Genomic DNA, 22,030 nt, shown 5'->3' with positions numbered 1-22,030 from the left:
TTCTCAGCTTAAAATGCTAATATTAGGCCCAGGCGCCTAAAAGCTAGAAATTGATAACTTATATTGGTAAATATTAATGATTGTGTAGATTGTAGCTGGAAAGAAGAGTATCTGCTCTTATAGAAAGCCATCAGGACAAAGCTGTAACATCCTGCAAAACCTGTGGAATCTTATGAATTAGAAGCAAAGCAAATCCTGAAAATTAAGCTTTTAGCATTACATTTTCGTTGCTGAACCCACTGCAATGCTTTTTGCAGTAGAGGTATCTGGTATTGAAAAGTATCATCAAGAAACATTATTATAATAATAAGCAATAATTAATACATTTGTATTATTGTTGTTGTTATACATACCAATAAAAATTCTGCTTAAAATGGCACACATTAACACTCCAGTTACTTACACGTTTCTCTGTCAGGTATGAAGCCAGTCGCTAGGACACAGATACCAGAAAGATGGACAGTCTGTCTGTGATTCCTGCCAAATTCTGCAGACCACATAAGCCAAACATTCAGCCATGAAGGTGCTGCTAACATGCTTTGCTACACTGCAGTTTATAGCAGTAAGACAGGTTTCCACGGCTAGTAACTCTGTTATGGATGCCATGAAGAATTCTACTCTACTTCCCAGTGGAACACTGACAGAATGCACTCAGTGCACATTTATCTGCAGCTAGGGCAGGTCCCAGCATTCTCTTCATGGCCTTTAGGTACCATGCTTATGTTAGAATCGAGCTTGCAGAATGCATTACCTTGCACATTCATCTAACCTCTTAAGACCTTCAGAGACTCGCACACCAACATAAAGTTCATGGTCTGCCATCTGAATTTGCCTTCTACAGTGAACTACCACACTGTTGTATTCATTCCGATTAGCCTCTGATTGATAGAAACCAAAGGTATTGCAAAAGGAAACTGTCAGTATGCGAAGGGAAGATTTCACAGTGCACGCTTATACCCTGCTTCCCTTAGCACTCTGTTAATCCACTAATCTCTTTAAAAAACAAAAGTGAGAAGACACTGAAGCTGTATTACACTACACATAAATGTGAAATACATTAATTTATTATCAGAACTCACTAAAGAAGGCAAAAAATACTATTAACCAGCTATTTTTCAATGATTGTATTTTACCTCAATTTGTTTCCATGCGTGTCCATAAGCATACACATATATAGACTTAAAATTGTAATTGGAAGGATCTTCTTTACTGCTACTCTGAAATGCAAAATTTCAACACTCCAGGGTGACGTGTCCATCTGTTATTGCATGATAACACTTGCATCACCTATACTTAGCCGGCAGACTGTACACTTCCTTCCTAGTTCAGCAGAAATGACTGTTTGTTAAGACAGCAATCCCTTAGTAATAAGCAGATCTCCACGGAATTTCTCTGGCTGAAATATAAGCAGAACATGTGCAACGATTCATAATTATTTCCCAGTAATCTGTGACTCCTAATGTTTCAGGCCCTGTAATCCTTTTCCTTCTGTATCATATGTCCTACAGTCCTCTGAGTTCACAAGCCCTTCAATAATCCGCCATCCTGAATCTCAAATTCTTCTCCCTTCTCTTTCCAACCACATTCTTATTGTCATTCTGCTGTGCCATTTACACAACAGGGCTGCTCCTGGATGACTGGTTTTCATTCTGCTCAACCTTAGACATAAAAATGTTTTATACATCTGGTATTCACAGACCTCATATCAAGCAGGCTGTTATTTAGCTTCAGTTTTGGTGGCATTCCCAAACCATTCAAATCACACTCTTTTGTTTTAGGATGCCACTTGATTGAATTACTGTTTGGATTTCTTTTGTGGTCGTTTTACTAACAACTAATATCACTCGTTTTTCCTCACATTCAAGGTGACGTGGATCAAGCTAGCAAAAAAAAATGTTGTCTTGAAGACAACATTCAGAATCAAAGCATGAGAAAAATTCAACTTAAACTCTTAAAAAAACAATGTATCAATGTACAAGGGATGCAGCTCCATCATCCCAACTCTAACCAGCCAGCTGTTCTGATCTGGCTAATTACCTGAAATCTGTAAAGCAAGTATAGACTAGTCAAGCTGTCCGCTAGTCCAATTCCAAACTATATTCCCCAACCAATATTCTAGTCTTTAGGTGTCTGACCATGTCTGCTTTTAAAGCCCCTGAGCTTCATTTTCATTCAATCTTCTCTCCCTGAAAATCCATAGGAGTTGTAGCATTACAGCCCAGAGACCTAAAGATTTAAAAGACAGAACTTTTAGGATGAGGGACAGAGGTGGAAAACCAGAAAAATTACTCAGGTGTCTCATCAGGCCACCAGTGGAAGTAAATACAAGTCAATAACATTAACTGGTTTAACTTCATCAAAAATATCATTTAGAGATCTTGTTCTTGCCACAGTTAACACAGCTTCCACTCACAGACCTTTTTTTTAACTTTAGATTTTACTCCTGGAAATCTCTCAAAAGTTAAAAATTTAATTGCTAGTTGTAGTTATCTTTACAAACTATCTGTATGTTACGAATGAAAGAACTATTGTATCAGTTGAATCAGAGGTTTGAATTTTAAAGATGGCCATAAGTACTATAGAGAAGGATATGGGAGCAAGAACAAGAGATCTACATAGAGTGTTAAAGAACACATTTCCTTCAGGATATTCTGTTTCAATACATCAGATCTGCCATGGGATGATGTCATACAAAAATATTTTCGAAAACTATCCTGTAGCAGTCCATTGCACATAATTAAAAGAAGAAAAATACTGTAGGATAGTAAGTAATATTAAGGATAGCATTTTATAATTTGTTAAGTAAAAAAACAACTCATAGCAGGTTTCATATAGCTTAAAGAAAAAATGTAAACTAGAAAATCTGGACATGCTCCTCTTCCCAACAACAGTAAGAGGAGTTTGTAGCTGCTTTCAGCCAGACTAGGAGATTTTGTAATCAAGCATGTACGTAGAACTTGGGCAAATCCTAACAGAACTGCTGTAGATTCTGTTACTACTTTAAAATACATATGAACTTTAAATACTTTAAAAAACATATGAAAGAACTGAAAATTACTGTGTGTTTGCACATTTGAATACCAGCCTGTTTAATGAAGAGAGCTGGTCTGAAATCAAAAGGCTACCTACATGTACATGTACACGTAGAACAATCAAATAAAGGGACCACTGAATAAAAAATTTGCTTGCTGTACCTTAGAATGCATAGCACTGATTAACTATCTCAGCGAGCAGCAGCATTAATCTCCTCTGACTGGCGTCGCTTACACTGTACCATCTTCCATTAAAACAAAAGCAGCTCTTCATGTCCCCTAAGATATTTTGCCAGTCAAGAGACATTCTGTTTGGCAGCCTATGCAAGAAAATACAGTAACTGGAAAGAGTGAAATCAGCGTTCAAACAATGTTGTAAATTAGGGAAGGTTACCAGAAACTAATTTGAAAACAGAGAGCTATTCTGTAGAAACAACACTATGTTGGCAGAGAGATTAATAAAAGAACAAATCAGAAAAGGACTGTTTATGTCGTAAGAAGAAAAAATTACTCATTTTGATATACATTCCTGTGTATAATTCAGCATTGTGAATGTTGAAGTTGCTATTCTAAAGCCAATTGTTTATTCTCTAGTTTCATTGCCAGAAAGAGTCAGGATCATGCTAATTCTAGCAGGGGAATTCTTGTGGGGTTCCATGGACCACAGACCAAAGACAAGGTCCTTAAGGAAGTGCAAAGACTGATAAATATTCAATAGCATACCTAAGTGAAATAAAGATGGAAATTTATTAAAGAAACTGCATCAGTTCTATTTACATTTCTGTCTAAAGGCTGAGGAGAACTTTTCCAAGCATCTCCTGAATCTGTGCTTTTTCTCCTCCCTCTGCTGCAATAAACGTGTAGGCCATTTTTAAAACCTTGGTGTTCAGCAATATCTGTTACAAGAGGGAATTCTGAGAGTAGTCAAACCAGCATAGGGACTTAATTCTGTTCTACAAAAAAAACTTCTAAAGATACAATGCAAACCCTACACTACAGCTGAGTGTCACCCAAGTCTCAGTACCCATATACCACCATACCTGCCGCTGCCACCTACAGGAGAGGTGCACATCTCACAGAGGAAGGGGAAAGTACATTTTCATTTGGAAAAGGAAGGAGATGACAGTGATTAAAACAGGTCTAAGCCTTTAAAGAGTTTTTAAGATTTAATTAACTTTTAATTAGCTTAAACTCTGTTGGTTTTGCAGTAAAAGATTTTCGTGGGTAGAATAAACCTAAGAACCCCTAGTATTTAATTTTGACAGAAACTTCAGATGTGAAGGTGAAAGAAACGAAACACCTATTGCAAAAAAATGTAAATGCCACACTGCAGGGACTGTAACATAAATGTCCAAACCTGAAAACACGATCTTGTGGTGTCTACTGCAGCCTGAGGCTACTGGAGAAAAAAAAATGCATCAGAGCAGCTCCAGAATCGGTATCCCTATAAACACACAGTTATGTAAGCTTCTAAATTCTTCTTCATGTTCCAACTTTTTGCCACTCTTTCTATATTATTTGGCATGTTAACACTTCTGTTTCAACTAGCATATGACCGAGTTTCAAGATCCACACCGGGAGGATGGGATGTCATCCAGAGGGACCTGGACAGGCTGGAGAAGTGGGACAGTGTGAACCTCATGAGGTTCAACAAGGCCAAGTGCAAGGTCCTGCACTTTGGTCAGAGCAATCCCTGATTTCAATACATGATGGGGGATGATGTGATTGAGAGCATCCCTGCAGAGAAGGGGGTGGTGGTCAATGAAAAGCTTGACATGAGCCGGCAGTGTGTGCTTGCAGCCCAGAAGGCCAACCGTGTCCTGGGATGCATCCAAAGAAGCGTGGCCAGCAGGGCAAGGGAGGGGATTCTGCCCCTCTATTCTCTTCACAATACTGCCACCTGGAGTGTTGTGTCCAGTTCTGGAATCTTCAACATAAGAAGCATATGGAGCTGGTGGCACAGGTCCAGAGGAGGGCTACAAGGACGATCAGAGGGCTGGAGCACCTCCCACATGAGGACAGACTGAGAGAGTTGGGCTTGTTTGGCCTGGAGAAGAGAAAGCTCCAAGGAGATCCTAAAGCCACTTTCCAGTACCTGAAGAGGCTACAAGAAAGCTGGGGAGGGACTGTTTACAAAGGCCTGTAGTGACAGGAATAGGGGCAATGGGTATAAACCTGAGAGGGGCAGATTTAGACTAGACATAAGGAAGCATTTCTTCACCATGAGAGTGGTGAGACACTGGCACAGGTTGCCCAGGGAAGCTGTGGCTGCCCCATCCTGGAGGTGTTCAAGGCCAGGTTGGATGGGCCTTGGACAGCCCAATCTGTTGGAGGTGTCCCTGCCGGGTGTGGATGGAACTGGATGATCTTTGAGGTCCCTTCAAACCCAAACTATTCTATGATTATATCAAAAGTATGAGAGGACTTTCATACTCAGAGACTGGATTCTATCACTAATGTTACAGTATTAACAGCCATGCTTCTCATCTAAATAAAAGGGTAAAAATCCAGAACAGAACACTAACTTCGCTTGACTTGCAGTGGGATTTAATCTGTTTAGCTGAGATCAGATTTGTGTCCTGACTTGCTTAATTTGTTCCACGCAGCTCCCACAGGCTTCATTAAGCTTGCATGATATCACACCACAGACAGTAAATTCCATTCTCAAGAGAAATACTAGTCACAAACTTGCTCAGTCTTTATGCACGAAAACTGTATTGTTTATAACAGAGTTGGCCTAACTGCGACTTCATGTGATTAACACCAAACTCTATTTTTATGGGTACTACACCCACTGTTCACCAGCTCAAGAAGGGTACAAAGCGAAAGAACAGATGTTACAAAGACTCGGTAACACGTTTTAAAAACTGATGTAAAAATCACTGACAGTTTTAACTAGTGCTTCAGGGAAATGAGGATGTTAAAACTGGTACCAGCCTCTTTGGACAATATTTCTGATGTTTATTAAGCTACTACACGTTAATACAGAAAGGTCTCAAAACTGAAATTAAGTTGGAGGTCCTAATGCATGAGGCATTATGTAAATCTGGAATTAAAGCAGTTCTTATCTCTAAGAATCTGGTACAATATCTTGAAATACTCTGTTTCCTTTCCACTATGGCCTGTTTTTATAACATACACTATTGCAGAACTGGTTCCAGCTAAGCCCTTTTAAGTCGCAGAAGACAGAGAAGAATGTTTATAGTCCATCAAGGCCCTAGCACTATATACTTCTTGAAAATAGCCCAGTAAATCCATGGTATTCCAAAGAGCTGATGAGGCACTCTGTATTGTTAACAAGTAGAATCTTGTTAATAATAAACAAACAAGAAAAGTATAATGCCACTGGTATTGACTAAAATACCATTATTGGCACTAACACTAGATGGAAAAAATGTATATATGATAATCTGACACCTCTTCAGGTGCTGGGAAGCCTGAATTGCACAGCGTTGGACACAGACCTCAAATCAGAGCATGGAATGCTGTCATCTGTGGGAAGTTCATCTGCATTTCAGTCTGCAGATGTCTTACAGGATCTGCTTGGAAGAAAACAACTCGATTCATCATTTCTACTGTCAAGCCAAAGGATGTTCACATATGAGAACATATGACGGGGCCTTGGGCAGCCTGATTTAGTGGGATGTCCATGCCCATGGCAGCGGGGTTGGAACTAGATGATCTTTAAGGTCTCTTCCAACCCTAGCTATTCTGTGATTCTATTAGAACATGCTGCTTCACTTTAAGATAAAGCCAAGTCCATGCACATAGTGTCAGGGTGGTCACTGCTGGTGCCAAGTGGGAGCTGTCTACAGGCTCCCTCATTGCAATCAGCCAGCCACAGCGATTCTGCAGTTAAAGGATCCGTGCAGCACATCACAGGCCTGAAGACCAAGCTATTCCTGCAGCACAGCGCCTTCTCAGGTGGACAGCTATGTGTGTTGCTAACTCCTTGGTGTAAAACAGGCTTCTAGCTAGGATCATTACAGTTGCCAAGACTTAATAGCAAATATATTTTTATAGTCAGATATTTACATAATTCCTATAGTTTCATAGACAGCACTTTTTAAAAGAAAAGTTGTGGAGTGACAGCAAAATTAGTCTCTAAGTAAGATTTAATATTCAATCTACCTTATTTTATTAGCAAGTGAGATGCAGGTAAACAGTTTTGGCCATCCTAAAACAGTCATTAATTGGGCAAGTATATGCTCCTAGTTCAGGACAGTAAAAAGTTATGCTAACATCAGTCTTCCATCACTAGAGATGTTCATAGAAAGTAGTTCCCATGAACTGTCAGACACTACAGAGCAACAGATAGAATACAAGGTTCTGAGGGTTCTGAGGCTCAGACTTATCCTATCTTCTCTAGGGTACCAATTTAACTTCAATTGTAATAAACATTTACAGCTTGTCTCTCTGGGTTTAGATTACTTGTTTGATGCCTCACCAAACTCCCAAGACAATGCACACTTATTAGTTTGACCTCAGAGCAGAGAAATTGTCTTAGTTCAAATGTGTGAGAAGTAACATCAACATCCAGTTCCCAGACGAATTACTGCCCCCAAAAAATATTTTTGGGATGTCTTTGGTTTGTTTTGAAGAAAATCAATACATATTCCCCTAAAACATTCTCTTTTTTAATGAGATTCCAATATGCCAATATTTGATTTCTATTTCCAAAATGCATGTTTTCAAACTCTATTCAAACGCTATTTCAGTTAGAACTACAACATACAAACAGAGAGAAACAAAGAGAAAACATCTGCTGTATCTATTTCTCTTATTGTGAAGTAGCTAAAAAAGAGAACTTTTCCTGTTATGTATAACTCATTGCTTTTATTAGTACTACTTCTCGATTAACTCATTTTCTACTTTATACATTTTTACATTCACTCACATTCAACTAATCATCATACATAACACTGAGATTATAGTCAATATTGAGATCATACATTTATATGAATATATATTAGTTCTTTTTTACAGATACTAAGCCTATACTTTAGCAAAATCCCCTGTAAGTGAGCTTACAGTGACAGTGATGTGTGCATGTCATGAAGCTCCCGAGCACACTCCTAGCAGTAACTTGACTGTAAAACACAGCTCTTCTAGAGACCACTCACTAGAGAATTCATCAAGTTAAAAGTCCTGATAAATAGCAGTCACTTTCCAGTCACCTGTTGCTCCAGTCCAGGTTATAAAAAATACAGATTCCAATAAATCCATCTGGTTGTAACTGGAGTTAACTCATGAAATCCCCAATTTTTCTGTTAATGTTGACATGTTACATGTATCTAGGGCACAAACCAAGTAAGCCAAAGGCTGCGACAGTTCCTGGAAATACACACAGTCAATACTAAAATGTCAGGACCTCAAAAGTTAATAAATTAGCATTAAAGTTACATATTCAAACTTGATCCAATCTCTTCTTTGTGTAAAGTGAAGTAGGGCTTTTAGTGTGACACAATAATATTCACATTCAATCTATTGCAATATTTCTTCTATCCTCTTATGTCTGGCCCAATGCAGGAAAGCATTTAAGAGTGGCTTTAATTTTAAGTATAAGCTTTCCCTTTAGCAGACTGAAGCAGAGCAGGCTCCGAGAGATCTCACCCATGTCTATAAATGCCTCCAGGGAGGCTGCAGAGAGGATAGAGCCAGGCTCTCCCAGTGGTGTCTAGTGCCAGGACCAGAGGCCATGGAAACACAGACATGCAGAAAGGTCCCTCTGTCCATCAGGAAACTTTTTCAGCCACTGTCTTTTGCAACAACACATTATCTCTGAACGATTTCTTTTTACTTTTTAATGTTTTTTTCTCTGCTCCATATCATGTGAATTTTCTCTTCACTTCCCACACAGCTGTCAGCTCTTCACAACATTTTGACAATGTGAGACTCCTGGTAAAACTGTACCTGTTATCAAGGTGGTCCCTTCATTTCTGGAAACAGGACAGGCAGTCCAGAAAGTAGGGTGAAGGGAGAGACTGAGGTTATGCTCACCCTATGCTTAATCCATGTGTGTGCATTACCAGCCTTTGAGGCAATTTACTTCAACTTTTAAGCTTTCCTTTCTTTGACCTCCCTTTTCACTTTACAATGTCTTTTTTAAGCACTTGGATCACTAAAACATAACCCTGAAGTATTTTGCCAGCAATCTCTTCCCCTCACTTTCAGGGACCAGATGAGACAATATTTTTTCAGTGGTAGCAAAATTTATCAGAAACATGCATTTGCTGAGGTGCAATATAGGAAAAAAATGCAAAGAATGGGACATAACCAGATTGTCCAGAGGACCCGTGCTCTTGCCAAGAAAGAAGAATCATACACATCTCCTTTGGCAGCAGTCCTGAAGGTGCAGCAAGTTGGTTATGAGCTAGTTCCTCTGACCAACAGCATCAGTAACATAGTTTTCTCTCTCACCTATCATTTCCCAATCACTCTGACCTTGAATTCATAGAAGGAAAAATTCTGCAGGGTCAGCAATTTGTAGTGTTTGTCTAGAAATGCAATTTGCCTAAATTATTTTGAGGAAGGAAGGAAGTCTATACAAATCTCACTTTTCTATTTTAATCTAATGCAATGATTACTCTTAGAGTGAATAAATATTAAATTGCAGTTAACATTATCAAAAAGCTAATAAAACTCTGCTGAATTAACAACATGCTCTGGATGAGACTTTAGAGGAAGGCACAGTATAGTTCTTTACTAAACAGCACATAAAGCAGGTAATGCAATTGGAAGCGGGAAATGCAATTTCATCTGAGGAAATGACAAATGTTTTGATTGCAAAAAGGTCACAGTATTTAAGTGAGTTTCTTGCAAAATCATTGTGATGTAGAAGATGCTACCTTAGAGAAGGGAGCAATCAGGGCATTACTGGACTGCATCATTATGCTTTCCAACTATCTGCTATTACCTCTTTCTCCCCCGCTCATGGGAAAAGCAGCACTGATCTTTCCGGCTTTGCAGAACACCTAACAGTATTTGCAGAACACTACCAGAGGGTATCTTCACAACTTGAAATAAAAATGCAGAAATCAGAAAACAAAGGTAATCCAAATAAATGCAGAGTTCTTGCTCTGAATTAGTTTTCAACCTCCCACTATATCCAGGTTAGCTCCTACTGGATCTTTGTTCTTCATCTTCACGCTGGTTAGAAGAATCACTAAATGGCTGTTTCCAGAACACCTTTTCACTCTTGTATAAAAAGCCCATGTTCCAAATGTTCAGAAGAAGACTAACAGAGATTCATTAAGACAATCCAATTGTGGATTACAGATACTGGAGAGAGAACTTTGGATCCCTCATTCCCTCTAGGTGAAAGGTATTCTAAAGCATGCAGACAGCTGACCCCGCGAGAGGGTTTACCTGTTCAAAAGCCCATCCTCTGACAAACAAAGCATTCACAGCCAAGTTTCAGACAGGTCACCACAATGGCCCAGAAATGCCACTGTCTATCATGACCTGTACTGCATCTGGGTAAAACTCATTCATCCAAGGGATCTCCATTTACAGCTTAAAATAGATGACAGAAACTGATGGAGAGCAAGAGAGGAGGTTTGCATTATCTATCTCACCAGTGAGTACAAAGAACATTTACTTTTAAGGAATTTGTCGAGTGCAGACAACAGGAAGACGAGGTGGAGGTTACCAGGGTCTAAAACAATGATTTCTCATGTAGCCTCAGAGACAAGTATACCCTTTGGAAAGTTAACCAGGTCCAGTAATAACTTCAGATAAAATTATCTGATCATTCCTAGACTTACTACACAGTCCAGTTCATTAGAATTCTGGTTTTACTGAAAGCGTAAGTTAAACTAACAGTTAAGATAGTGAATGCCATTAAATTTAGCCCTCTCACTCGTAACAAATACTCTCCTAGTCAAGTGAAGAGCTAGAGGAAGCAATCCTCTGACTATACAACTGATACAACTGCCCATGTTTTGAGAACTAAAGGAACTTCCCCGAGTAATGTAGTAATTAACTGGTCAGGAAACAAAAATTAAAGAGTGCTTAATATCTTAGTGTCATATTAAAAATTATTTAGAACACGAAAACCACTTCAGCCATCAATCCTAAAGTATAAAACAAAGTAAAATTCCTACATACTGGCACAGACATCCAGAGATTTTCTTTTAATTTTTAAAATGCATTGAAGATTACACTTCTATCTAAAAATCATTGCATTACATGCTGCTACTTCAACACGAGCAAGATCTTTAACCAAGAAAGAAGCAGACTCTCATAGAGTGCTTTTATCTGCAAAACATTATGACTTCCAGTGATTTATAACTGGCGAAACTAATGGACTAAAAAAGAATAACCTGCCCAAGGTCATCCAGAACACCAGTGGCAATAGCAAGGATAGAACAAAGAATCCCAAGTCAGAGCCAAGCTTTATATGAGGCTACATAGCTGAGGAGAATCCAGAGCACGCCCAGACTGGTCCAACATGTATCATTCCCCAATACTGCTTCACCCTGCCTAGGAGGACTGGCAGGGCCTCACAGCAGTGTTACTCAGTCACTGGTAGAAGAGGAGCAAATATCAGATTAAACACAACGCAGTTCATTAGGTAATGAGGTAGCGGGTGAGACAAGTCCACCAGTACTCCCACATACTTTATGCACTGACTTGTAGAAAAATCACGTTAAGCCTACTAGCAGCCATCATAAGTTCATCAGGTTCACCCCGTGATGCGGGGTCAAATATACACCCACCCTCCTACGCTCTGTCTAGTACAGCTGTATTTATACAGACCACACCTACACAGCAGCTTCCATTACAGGTTATTAAAATGCCCTCACACTTTCACAACAGGAACAAGAGCTACAGCCTTTATGTTTAAAATGCTGCATTGTAAACAACCGTAAACAAGAAATTTGAAGCTACTTACCCCAACTGTACGGCAGCCCAAGGCGATTCATGTCAGAGCTGCCAGCATACTTTCATATTTGCAGCTCTGTGACCTTCCCTTGTGCTAGACAGCAGGGCAGCTCAGGGAACCAAGCTGGCCAAAAAAAACCTTTATTTTGTTCTTGGGAGAGTTACGTTTTCAGCAGCCTGAGCACAAGTTCCCAAAGGAAAGGAGAACACACAGTGGGTCTGAATGGGACTGCAGAAGGCCCAGCCTTGACTTAGGATACTGTGATCCAGCATCCAAAGTGAAGAGTTACCCCATCAGATACATTAGAATCATAAAATCATTTAGGTTGGAAAAGACCATTAAGATCTGAATCCAACCGTACTAGCTATTTCACTCAGACTTGCTACAAAATCATTGTATGAAAGCATAATGATTCCCACTGTTACTTTAAAAAGAAAGTTAAGTTGCATAAATAAAACATCATATCACAGCTATTTCAGAGAAAAGGGTTATTGTTTTAATATCCATTCCAGGCTAATGCTGAATAGTACATATACTGTTTTATAACATTACAAAACAAAACTGTTAAGAACCTTTAAAAATCTATAGAATTACAGATGCAAGAAAATTATTATTTTCGAATGTGGCTATGAAGGTTAACTAGCTTTTGAAGCTTCAGGATATGTATTTTTTTCAACAGCAAACAAACTGAGTAAGATGATGATCATTTACAGTCACCATAGACTTACTTCAGGTTAATGGCAGCCTTTAAAAACACGTATTTTGAATTTACTTGCAAGAAAACCTGGTGTCTGTAACTCAAGTAAGACTGCAAATTTTCACAACCACATGTAACTCACAGCATATTAAATTAATTTAAAGTCAACCACTGAAAACAGGGAGTTTTATTCTGTTGTGGGGTATCACAAGTCCTTTGGTGTCAAAGTTCAATACTCTTGAACCAGGTTACTTTAGCTATTCCACACTAGTAGGGTTGAGTCACCATCCCTAGAGGTATTTAAAAGGTGTGTAGATGAAGGGCATAGGGATACAATTTAGTAGTGGACAGGTACGGTTGGACTTTATGATCACAAAGGTCTTTTCCAACCTAGTGATTCTATAATTCCATGACTTCTAAAGTGAAGCATGGGGGGCACAAGCATCCAGATATAAAAGATCTAGAAATTTTCAACAATATCTGTAGCCATCAAAGTCTACCTGAGCAGAACTTCCAAGTGCAAAAAGAGGCTAACCCTGAGGAACCAGACTTACAGCAGCCTTCAGGAAAGGTGTGATTCATGCTACCAGTAATCAAATTTTACACTGTGAAACTATTACAAGTGTTTGTCCATTTGGATTCCCCAATCACCCAAACAAGTTCAATATTATTGCTAAAAAAAACCTGTGGTCTCTGCAACAGCAATGTTTCTCTTTTTGTGAGTGCTGCAGCTGGGATGGCGGGGGGGTGGGTTGGTTGGTTGCAGGGGGAGGGGAGGGTTGTTCATTTTAAAATCTTACTGCACTTAATACAGGACTGGTCAAAATGTTTTAGAATTCTAATGGTTTTGGTTTTCCAGACTTCTTCCCCTGTCAATGCAGCAACAGCAATATTTGCCCTCTGGCCTAAAAGAAACAAACCAGATCTCCATCTGAATTGCAACTAATGGAGCTTGATTAATTGGAACAAAAATTATTTTGGAGTGAAAAAAAAAAAAAAGAGAAAAAAGGATGGGTGAACGTCAAAGCAAGTGGAAATGGAAACACTTAAATCGGATAGACATGAGAGAAAGGAATGAGATCATGCAGTAGGATACACAGAAGAACAAACTGTAACTGAAGTGTAGGAGAGTTGACTGATCAGGTGTCCAAGAACAACAGCAGACTTATCCATATGTCCTTCATTAAAGACCAGTCCATCACAAGTTATATTTAGTAGGCAACCTAAGGGCATTAAATTAAAATTAAACTTCAGTTACCTTAACAGCTGAGAAATGGAATAAACTATTCAAAAAACCCACTTAACTAAAATTTTGAATCTAAAGCACAGCAATATTTTAATTAAGAATTGTATGAATTGAAAGGGAAGAAGATCAAATCCAAGCATGTTTTCAAGATGCAATTCTTTGCAAGCCATAACATGACACGATCTTAACTATCAACAATAATCTTATAGAATCATAGAATAGTTTGGGTTGGATGGGACACTTAAAGCCCATCCAGTCCAACAACAGTGCAATGAGCAGGGACATCTCCAACTCGATTAGGTTGCTTGGAGCCCCATCCAACCTGATCTTCAATGTTTCCAGGGATGGGGCATCCACCACCTCCTCTGGGCAACATGTTCCAATGTTTCACTACCCTCAGCACAAAAAAATTCTTCCTTATATCTGATCTAAATCTCCCCTTTTTTAGTTTAAAACTGTTCCCCTTTGTCCTATCACTGCAGACCCTGCTAAAAAAAAGTCATCCCCTGCTTTCTTGTAGGCTCTCTTCAGGTACTAGAAGGCTGCTATAAAGTCTTCCTGGAGCCGTCTCTTCTCGAGGCTGAACAACCCAAACTCTCTCAGCCCATTTTCACATGAGAGAACTTTATTTTTCTTCTTCTTTCTTCACAGAAGAGATTATTTCTTCTAATGCACCTAAGAATTTTCTGACTGAACAGAACATTCCCATCAAGTGAATTCAAATAAGTCAAACTATAACCCTAGTGAACTATGTATAGATGAGAATTTTATAGTTATCTTACTACTTCATTTTGACCTCTGTATAATACATTAATGAAATAATTCCTGAATACATACAAAGAAATACAGCAAGCCCCATAGGACTTCTTGACAGAGATGTGTAGGTAAAGACCATGTACTGGCAAAATGCAGTTTAAGATTATCTTATGCATAGATCCTAAATGCTTTAGGAAATGCATTAATGAACTTGCTTGAAGAAAAAAAAATATTGTCTGAATGACAACCATGCATTTTCCTATTATTAACAAATAAAATGAAGGCTAACAAATGGCTTTCCTCTTAGAGTACCTTTTATGTGAGATCTCAATCACTAAACCTAATCAAAGCCTCTACAAAAATTGAGAAGATTAATAAAGATTAAATGTGACAAGTTGGGAATACTCGGACACAGAAGACAGACTTTCTAAGACCACATACCAGAAGGCTGATACAAGTTACTGTTCTACTTTATTCTAACGATGGAAGCCAATGCTTTTCAATCCCAGGCTTTTTTAGATATACCAATAATTATCCCCAGCCTCTCTTCCTCCTTCACTATAGAACAAAAAAAAGTTTAAAATTGTCAGAGCTGTGGATTACTGCACTCAGAAATCTGGACATATCAAAGTGAAGTCAGTTTGCCAGTGACCTCTATAGTCTTGTGACACATTTTTAGCTATGTGTTTGCCAATTATTTTATGTCAAGACATAGTCCCTGTCTCCCTCACTATGATTTTGACATCTACCCTGCAGAGCATTACTTTAGTTGTTATCCAGCTTGTGCTGGAACTCTGGAGCAATTACATGTTTTCACAATACACACAAAAGCTATCATTCAGACTTAAAAAAAAAAAAAAAAAAAAAAAGATGGCATTTTCTTTATCTCCGTGCCTGGATTCCACACACATTCCACTTTAAATACTTCCCACTCACTAGAGAACTCAAGCAAAAGTCCGTCCCACAGTTCACATTCCAGCCTACTCTTACTGCCTGTGTTAGAAGTGTTTAAGTTGTTTTGCACAGTGCATCACCAGAACTAAATACATCAAGCCAAAAGGAGTTCTGATCATTAGGCATTCAGACCTATTATTTCTGAGATACTCTGACACTTTGCCAGAGTTTTCTCCATACAGTTGCACTGACAATTGCTCCGAGTGCATTACTTGTACAAGAAAAGCGAGTAGGAGAAATGGTTCTGAAGTGCAAGCTTTTTTTCACATAATCTACAAGCTTTCTGCCTTGAGTAACACACAAGTCATTAAAAGTTAACCGATGAAAACAGGAAGGTTCCTCTACCCATTAAGTACCTCCTGATCTTTTCCTAATGTGATAGTCCATGCCAATATTCATCGTACTTGGCGTTTTCAAAGGAAGATTTTTCTCACTGCCAAAACATTTATTTTAATACAGATTCAGCTTTTTAACTCACCAGAAGATCTGGAAAAGATCTGTAAATAACTTCCAGCTGTATAGAACATTTGCTGCACTGTGCTTTCTACCTAGTTCTACAGAAGCTGCAAAATGAACAAAATCACCTCCAATAACTTGCTGATCAATGTTTATCACCACTGAGGTTTTGCTAAAAGAAAACTGCAGTTTTCCTACAGGGAAAAATCACACACTACAGAGAAGTCACAACTGGAAGTCAAGTACAAATTCATCCTGACAGAAATCTTGTATTCAAAATACGATTATCTTTCAGCCACCAGCAACCACCTATAAAAAAATAGTTCTAGTGATGACATATCATGCAAATGTAACAGAGAAGAAAACAAATACCTTGCCTTTCACTCACTTTTGTTTTGCTGCAGTGCTGAAATCAGTACAGCAAGAATGGGGAGGGAAATCCACAGAATTCCTCTAAAACAGCGGAAAACAATAAAGGAGCAGGCAACAAACTAAAACTGGACTTTCAAGCAAAACTGTTATTGTGTAACAAAGACACCCATAAAACAGAGAAAAAGACATGAATGAAAGGCAAAGCCAGCACTCCAGATGCAAGGTGCACAGCAGTCACAGATGATGCCTGTATGTGTGTAACACCTATAGTACAGGAACTTGTCATCAAAACTCGTAATTTGCATAAACTACCTTTGCAGGAACACAAGTCCACAATTACTTAGAAGCATCTACACTGTAGGAGCACTCACAACACTCAGGTGAGAGCTCATGTCTCAAATCGTCAGGAAGAAGCTGAAAGTGATCACAGTGCAACTTGCCACTGCTTTTGTAATACAACCAAAGTAGCAGAGAAAGACAAGGTAACACGCAGTTGTCACCAAATGTAGCACACAAAAGCATGACTGCATAATTTCATCTTCTAATCAAATATTTAGCTTTCTCTCATCTTTTGAAAAGGAAAGGTGAGGACTCAGGTGAAAAACAAGCCCAATTGTAAGAGGAAATCATGTACAGCACAGTAGCTTGTTGTGACAGAGCAAGGGGAAGAAGACACCTATGGCTTTGCTCTTCAATTACACTAATCATGACTGATACATAAATTAAACTGCACTAACATCAGTAAAACATGGTTTAAGTGAATGCACAGCTATCCTAAGAGTCTGCAAGTGCTCATCAGATCTGTTTGAGAGGAAAAGGAGACATGGCAGGACAGCGAAGACACACCTGAAACGGCCAAAGAAGTGCAGCTACACAGGCTCCAGCCCTACCCTCGCCTCCTGCACTCCAGAACAGCTCAAGCATTTGTGCAGTAGGAACAGCAACCACTCTTCCTCTCTCAGTTTCATCTATTACACAGGCTAGAAGCCGACTTCTAGCCATAAACAAGAGAAAAAGAACATCTTTCAAAATACGTAACAGCCTATATTAACGACCACTGTCATTAAGGTGCCCTTATTTAGTGGAACAACTATGATTTCTTTGTTATTATACAGGCAAATTCAACACTTCCTAGCAAATTCACTGCAGGATGCCCTCTGAAGGCAGTAATTACAAAGCTTTGGTCCTGACATATGATAATTTGCCCTTAAATATTTGAGTGGAAATGGTAAAACACAACATAGTTCAGTGCAAGTTACAGACTGTTAGGACTAGTAAAATCTACTGGGTCTTCCTTCTCACACTGAGTGTAACATTATGGTTAACTGATCCTGCCAAATGAACTGACTCAAAAGCTTAAAACAAACCAAAAAACAAGTGACAAAAACACATTAATTGACTCTCTACATTCCCACCTTCCACACCCCTATAAACTGCAGCACCATGATGACATTTCACAGTTACGCACCTTTGAGGATTTTCAGTTTCATTTGAAAATTCTGTCAACAAAGTCAAATTCCTCCACCACCACCAACTTCTTGTGGATTTTGGAGGATTCCTCCCTTCATTCCATAGTATGGGCCTTGGTCCAGACCCTGCAAATAATCAAGCACTTGACTAATATGAGCAGTCTTAACGATTATAGAAGATCTCAAGTTGAAAGGGACCCACAAGAATTATCAAGTCCAACTCCTTGCTCCTCACAACCTAAAACCAAGCAATATGACTAGGAGTATCATCCGGATGCTCCCTGAACTCTGACAGGCTTAGGGTCACAACCACTTCCCTGTGAAGCCTGTTCCAGTGACCAGCCATCTTCTCAGTGAAGAGTCTTTTCCTGATGTCCAGTCTGCACTGCCCCCGACACAGTCTCATTCCATTCCCTCGTGCCCTACTGCTGGTCACCAGAGGACATCAGCATCTCCCCGTTTGCTGACCCTTGAGAGGAAGGTGCTGACTGCAATGAGGTCACCTCTTAGCATTTCCTTTTCCAAGCTGAAGAAGCCATGAGACCTCAGCCGCTACTCATAAGCCTTGCCCTGGAGACCCTTCACCATCTTCATCATCCTTCTTTGGACACTCTCTAACAGTCTCATGTCCTTGTGTTAAGGCACCCAGACCTGCACACAGCACTCGAGGTGGGGCCACATCAGGGCAGTGCAGAGTGGGACAATCCCCTCCCTTGACCGGATCGCAGTGTTGTGCTTGAAGCACCTCAGGACACAGATGAACCTTTGGGCTACCAGGGAACACTGTTGACTCATATTCAACTTGCCATCAACCTAAACTCTCATAGCTCTTTCTGTGGAGCTGCTCTCCAACCCCTCATCCTCCAGTTTGCAAGTGTAACCAGGATCGCCCCATCTGCAGTAGAGAATCCAGCATTTGCTCTTGCTAAATTTCACATGGTTAGTGATTGCCAGCTCTCTAGTCTATCCAGATTTCTCTGTAAGGTCTCTCTACCCTTGAAGGAGCCAACAGTCCTTCCTAATTTACTACCACCAGCAAGCTTACTTATTGTACATTTGATTCCTGTGGCCTGGTCATTTACAAAAACAAAGAGCACTGACCCTGAAATGGAGCCCCGGGGAACAACACTGGTGAGTGGCTGCCAGATTGATGTCAACTCGTTTACTGTCACTCTTTCCATCTGACCTGTTGGCCAGTTGTTCACCCATCGTATCATGGGCTTGCCTAGCTGAGTGCTCGACGTTTTTTCCAGGAGGATACTGTGAGAGACAGTATCAAAAGCTTTGCTAAATTAGAAAAAAACCCCACATCTACCAGCTTCCCTTGGTCAACTAGGTGACTGACCTTGTCATAAGAGGAAATTAAGGTAGATAGAACTTACCCCTCAAGAACCCGTGCTGGCTATGACCAATGACTGCACTGTCTCAAGTGCTTTTCAGTAACTCCCAGAATAACCTCCTCTCTAATTTTACCAGGCATTGAAGTGAGACCGACAGGTCTGTAGGTACCAGGGTCTTCCTTGTTACCCTCCTTGGAAACTGGAACAACATTTGCCAGCTTCCAGTCGACTGGGACCTCTCTAGACTCCCATGAGTATGGAAAAAATAATGGACAGAGTTCCCGCAATAACATTGGCAAGCCTTTAAGTACCCTGGAACGAATCCCACTAGGCCCCACAGCCCTAGGCACACCCAGCTGGAGCAGCAAGTCTCAAACAAGTTCAGAGTCAGCTGGGCGTTTATCAAGCCCCCAGCCACAGTCTTCCAACACAGGACTCTGGAGGTGCCAGGAACCATCACCAGTGTTGAAGACAGAAGTGAAGAAGACATTAAATGTCTCCACTTTGTCTACATCCTGATTTGTGAGTTGACAACCTCAACAACAACCAGTGTTAACTCTGATCCTCCTGTTAATATATTGTAAAAAGCCCTTTTGTTATCCTTCACAGTGCTGGCCATCTTGAATGCTAATAGAGCTCTGGCCACACTAATGGTCTCCATACAGTGGTGAACATTTCTGTAGTCTTCCTCTGTTGCCTATCCTTGCACCTGACATCCATACAATCTCTTTTTCTGTCTAAGTTCTAGAATATCCAAACCAGCCTTCTGATCTACTTGCTTGACTTCCCACACTTTGGAATTGCCTGCTTCTGTGCTCTTAAGAGATGGCTCTTTAAAAGTGACCAGCTCCAATTCACAGGCCCCAATACCTTACTAACCAGCTCCTTCAGCAGCCCCAAGTCTGCTCTCTCCATGTCCAGGGCCAGAGTTTTACCGGAAGTTTTTCTCCTGTCAATAGTCATTTGAAACTCAACAACTTTGTGATCACCAGGACCAAGACAGCCACCAGTCACCACCCAGCCCATGAGTCCCTCTCTGTTCAAAGAATATTAATTGTTCCAGTCTGAAATATGATTAATTCAACCCTTTAGAGTTAGTTGATTTGCATTAAGCTGTAAAAAAATGAACTCTAGATGAAGCCTCTCAAAACTGGAAAGGAGCATGATACAGCAGGAGTTGCTTCACATAAGCAGTGGAACTGTTGAAGTCTCAGGACACGAGCTGTCAACTTCCACCCAGATAGGTTGAATTTCTGCTGAACTTGTACTGAGTTGCACACAAGGAGGCCCCAAACCATTTGAAGCGTGGAAGACAGAGGACCTACAACCAGTTGCAAACCTTGAAGATAACAAAAGAGACAGGCTGTCTAGAGACAAGGAAAACAACCCATAAAGAATGAGAAGACACCAATCTCTAATCCACCACTGGGCCAACTGCCTGAAGAGCATGGAGGGGTGAGGGTGGGGGAGCTTGGACTGTTAGGGTGTAACTGCCCAGGGATTTCTGTTTGGGCCCCTCTCTGGAGGCACTTTCAGTGAGCTGTAACCTGACACTGTACCATCATAAATCAGCCTCAGGCACTAATGTCAGAGATGCTGCCTCAAGAAACCTAGGATGAAGGAAACAAACTTCTTTAACACCACAAGCAACAGACCTAGGAGGGTGGCCTTCCTAGTCAGCTCCCTTAGTACCTGCACCAAGTGGTTATCTCCAACATGCTTCAGGAATTTCCTTGACTTGTTTGTATCCAATGTATGATATTCCCAGATGACATTTGGGAAATTAAAAGTCACATGCAAGGACAAGGGCAGATGATCTGGAGACATTCCTTAGGTCCCAATAGAATAATTCAGCAGTGAATGACAAAATGACAGAACTTTGCTGCTGAAGGTGCGAACAGTTGAATGGCACACAGTGTGCCAGCACTCAAGTCTGCATCCATGCCTATTTACCAGTACAGAGCCAGCCACAGAAACTGTATTCATAATGATTGAGGGTCTGGAAGGATTTTGCTTGTTTATTTTTACTAAGTTCTCCAAACATGAGGGATTTTCACATAGATCAGGTATGGCCATTCCAATGTTGTTTTGCTTTGAATCAGGTGCACGCTGTTAGCCTGACAGATAGCTGGCCAGTCCAGCTCAGTGTACCAGAAGCAGAAAAATGCTACTGTGACTAGAGATCTCCTGGATCACTGCTGTGCAAAACAGCGTTCTCTGACTCTTCTCAGCCTATGTGCTGACATGTGCTGCAAGACAGACAAGAAAGGCAGGAGGACTACAACCTAGCTCCAGCATGTCCATAAGCCTTTATCCTAGGTCAATTCCAGCATCACCTTTGTTTGATCAGCAAGTCCACTGAGGTTTCCAAATGCTTATGTCTATACCACAACATGGTATCAAGTACTAAGATGAATTAACACTGTTGGAGAGAGAAGGTATTAACCCCATTTTAATACTTGCATGGATATAAGCTCCAATCTTGACTTGCAAATACAGCTACGTTACAAGCAGTCATTACTCAAGAAGTGGAAGTCATTCTGCGGGGAGAAAAGAAACACTTCTCCAAATTGCTCCTTCCTTATATTTTCCTTACACCTTTAAGTAAGGTGCAACATAAATAAAGAACATTCATAGGTTTTCTCATATGTCTTTTTCTGACAGTTGTTACAGTGCATGTAAGAGGGAAAAGTCTTGGATAAGACCTCTTGGCAGCTGGGGGCTGATCTACTTCTGCTTGCAAAGCCACATTCCCAAGCGCGCTGTACAACTCCATTGACAGTTCATGACTCAGAATTCTAGAAGGTTGTTTTGTTTATCT

General features: G+C 40.2%; 1 protein-coding gene across 2 annotated transcripts in view; it reads right to left on the bottom strand.

Annotated features, from left to right (window-relative positions):
- SLC44A5 (solute carrier family 44 member 5) overlaps positions 1-22,030 on the bottom strand; it is a 103,350-nt gene that overhangs the window by 68,658 nt on the left and 12,662 nt on the right. Inside the window, exon 1 of one of the 2 annotated variants that reach the window (XM_054072930.1) lies at positions 11,929-11,999. The exons of the other annotated variant lie outside the window; for it this stretch is intronic. Within the exon in view, the coding sequence (XP_053928905.1) occupies positions 11,929-11,959 (31 nt within the window). The 5' untranslated portion in view covers positions 11,960-11,999. Of the gene's footprint in view, positions 1-11,928; positions 12,000-22,030 lie in introns of those variants that run through there. 2 annotated transcript variants of the gene reach the window in all.

This window comes from Cuculus canorus, chromosome 8, assembly GCF_017976375.1.
Source record: "Cuculus canorus isolate bCucCan1 chromosome 8, bCucCan1.pri, whole genome shotgun sequence".
Lineage (NCBI taxonomy): Eukaryota > Metazoa > Chordata > Aves > Cuculiformes > Cuculidae > Cuculus > Cuculus canorus.
This window is presented reverse-complemented; position numbering and strand designations above follow the sequence as displayed.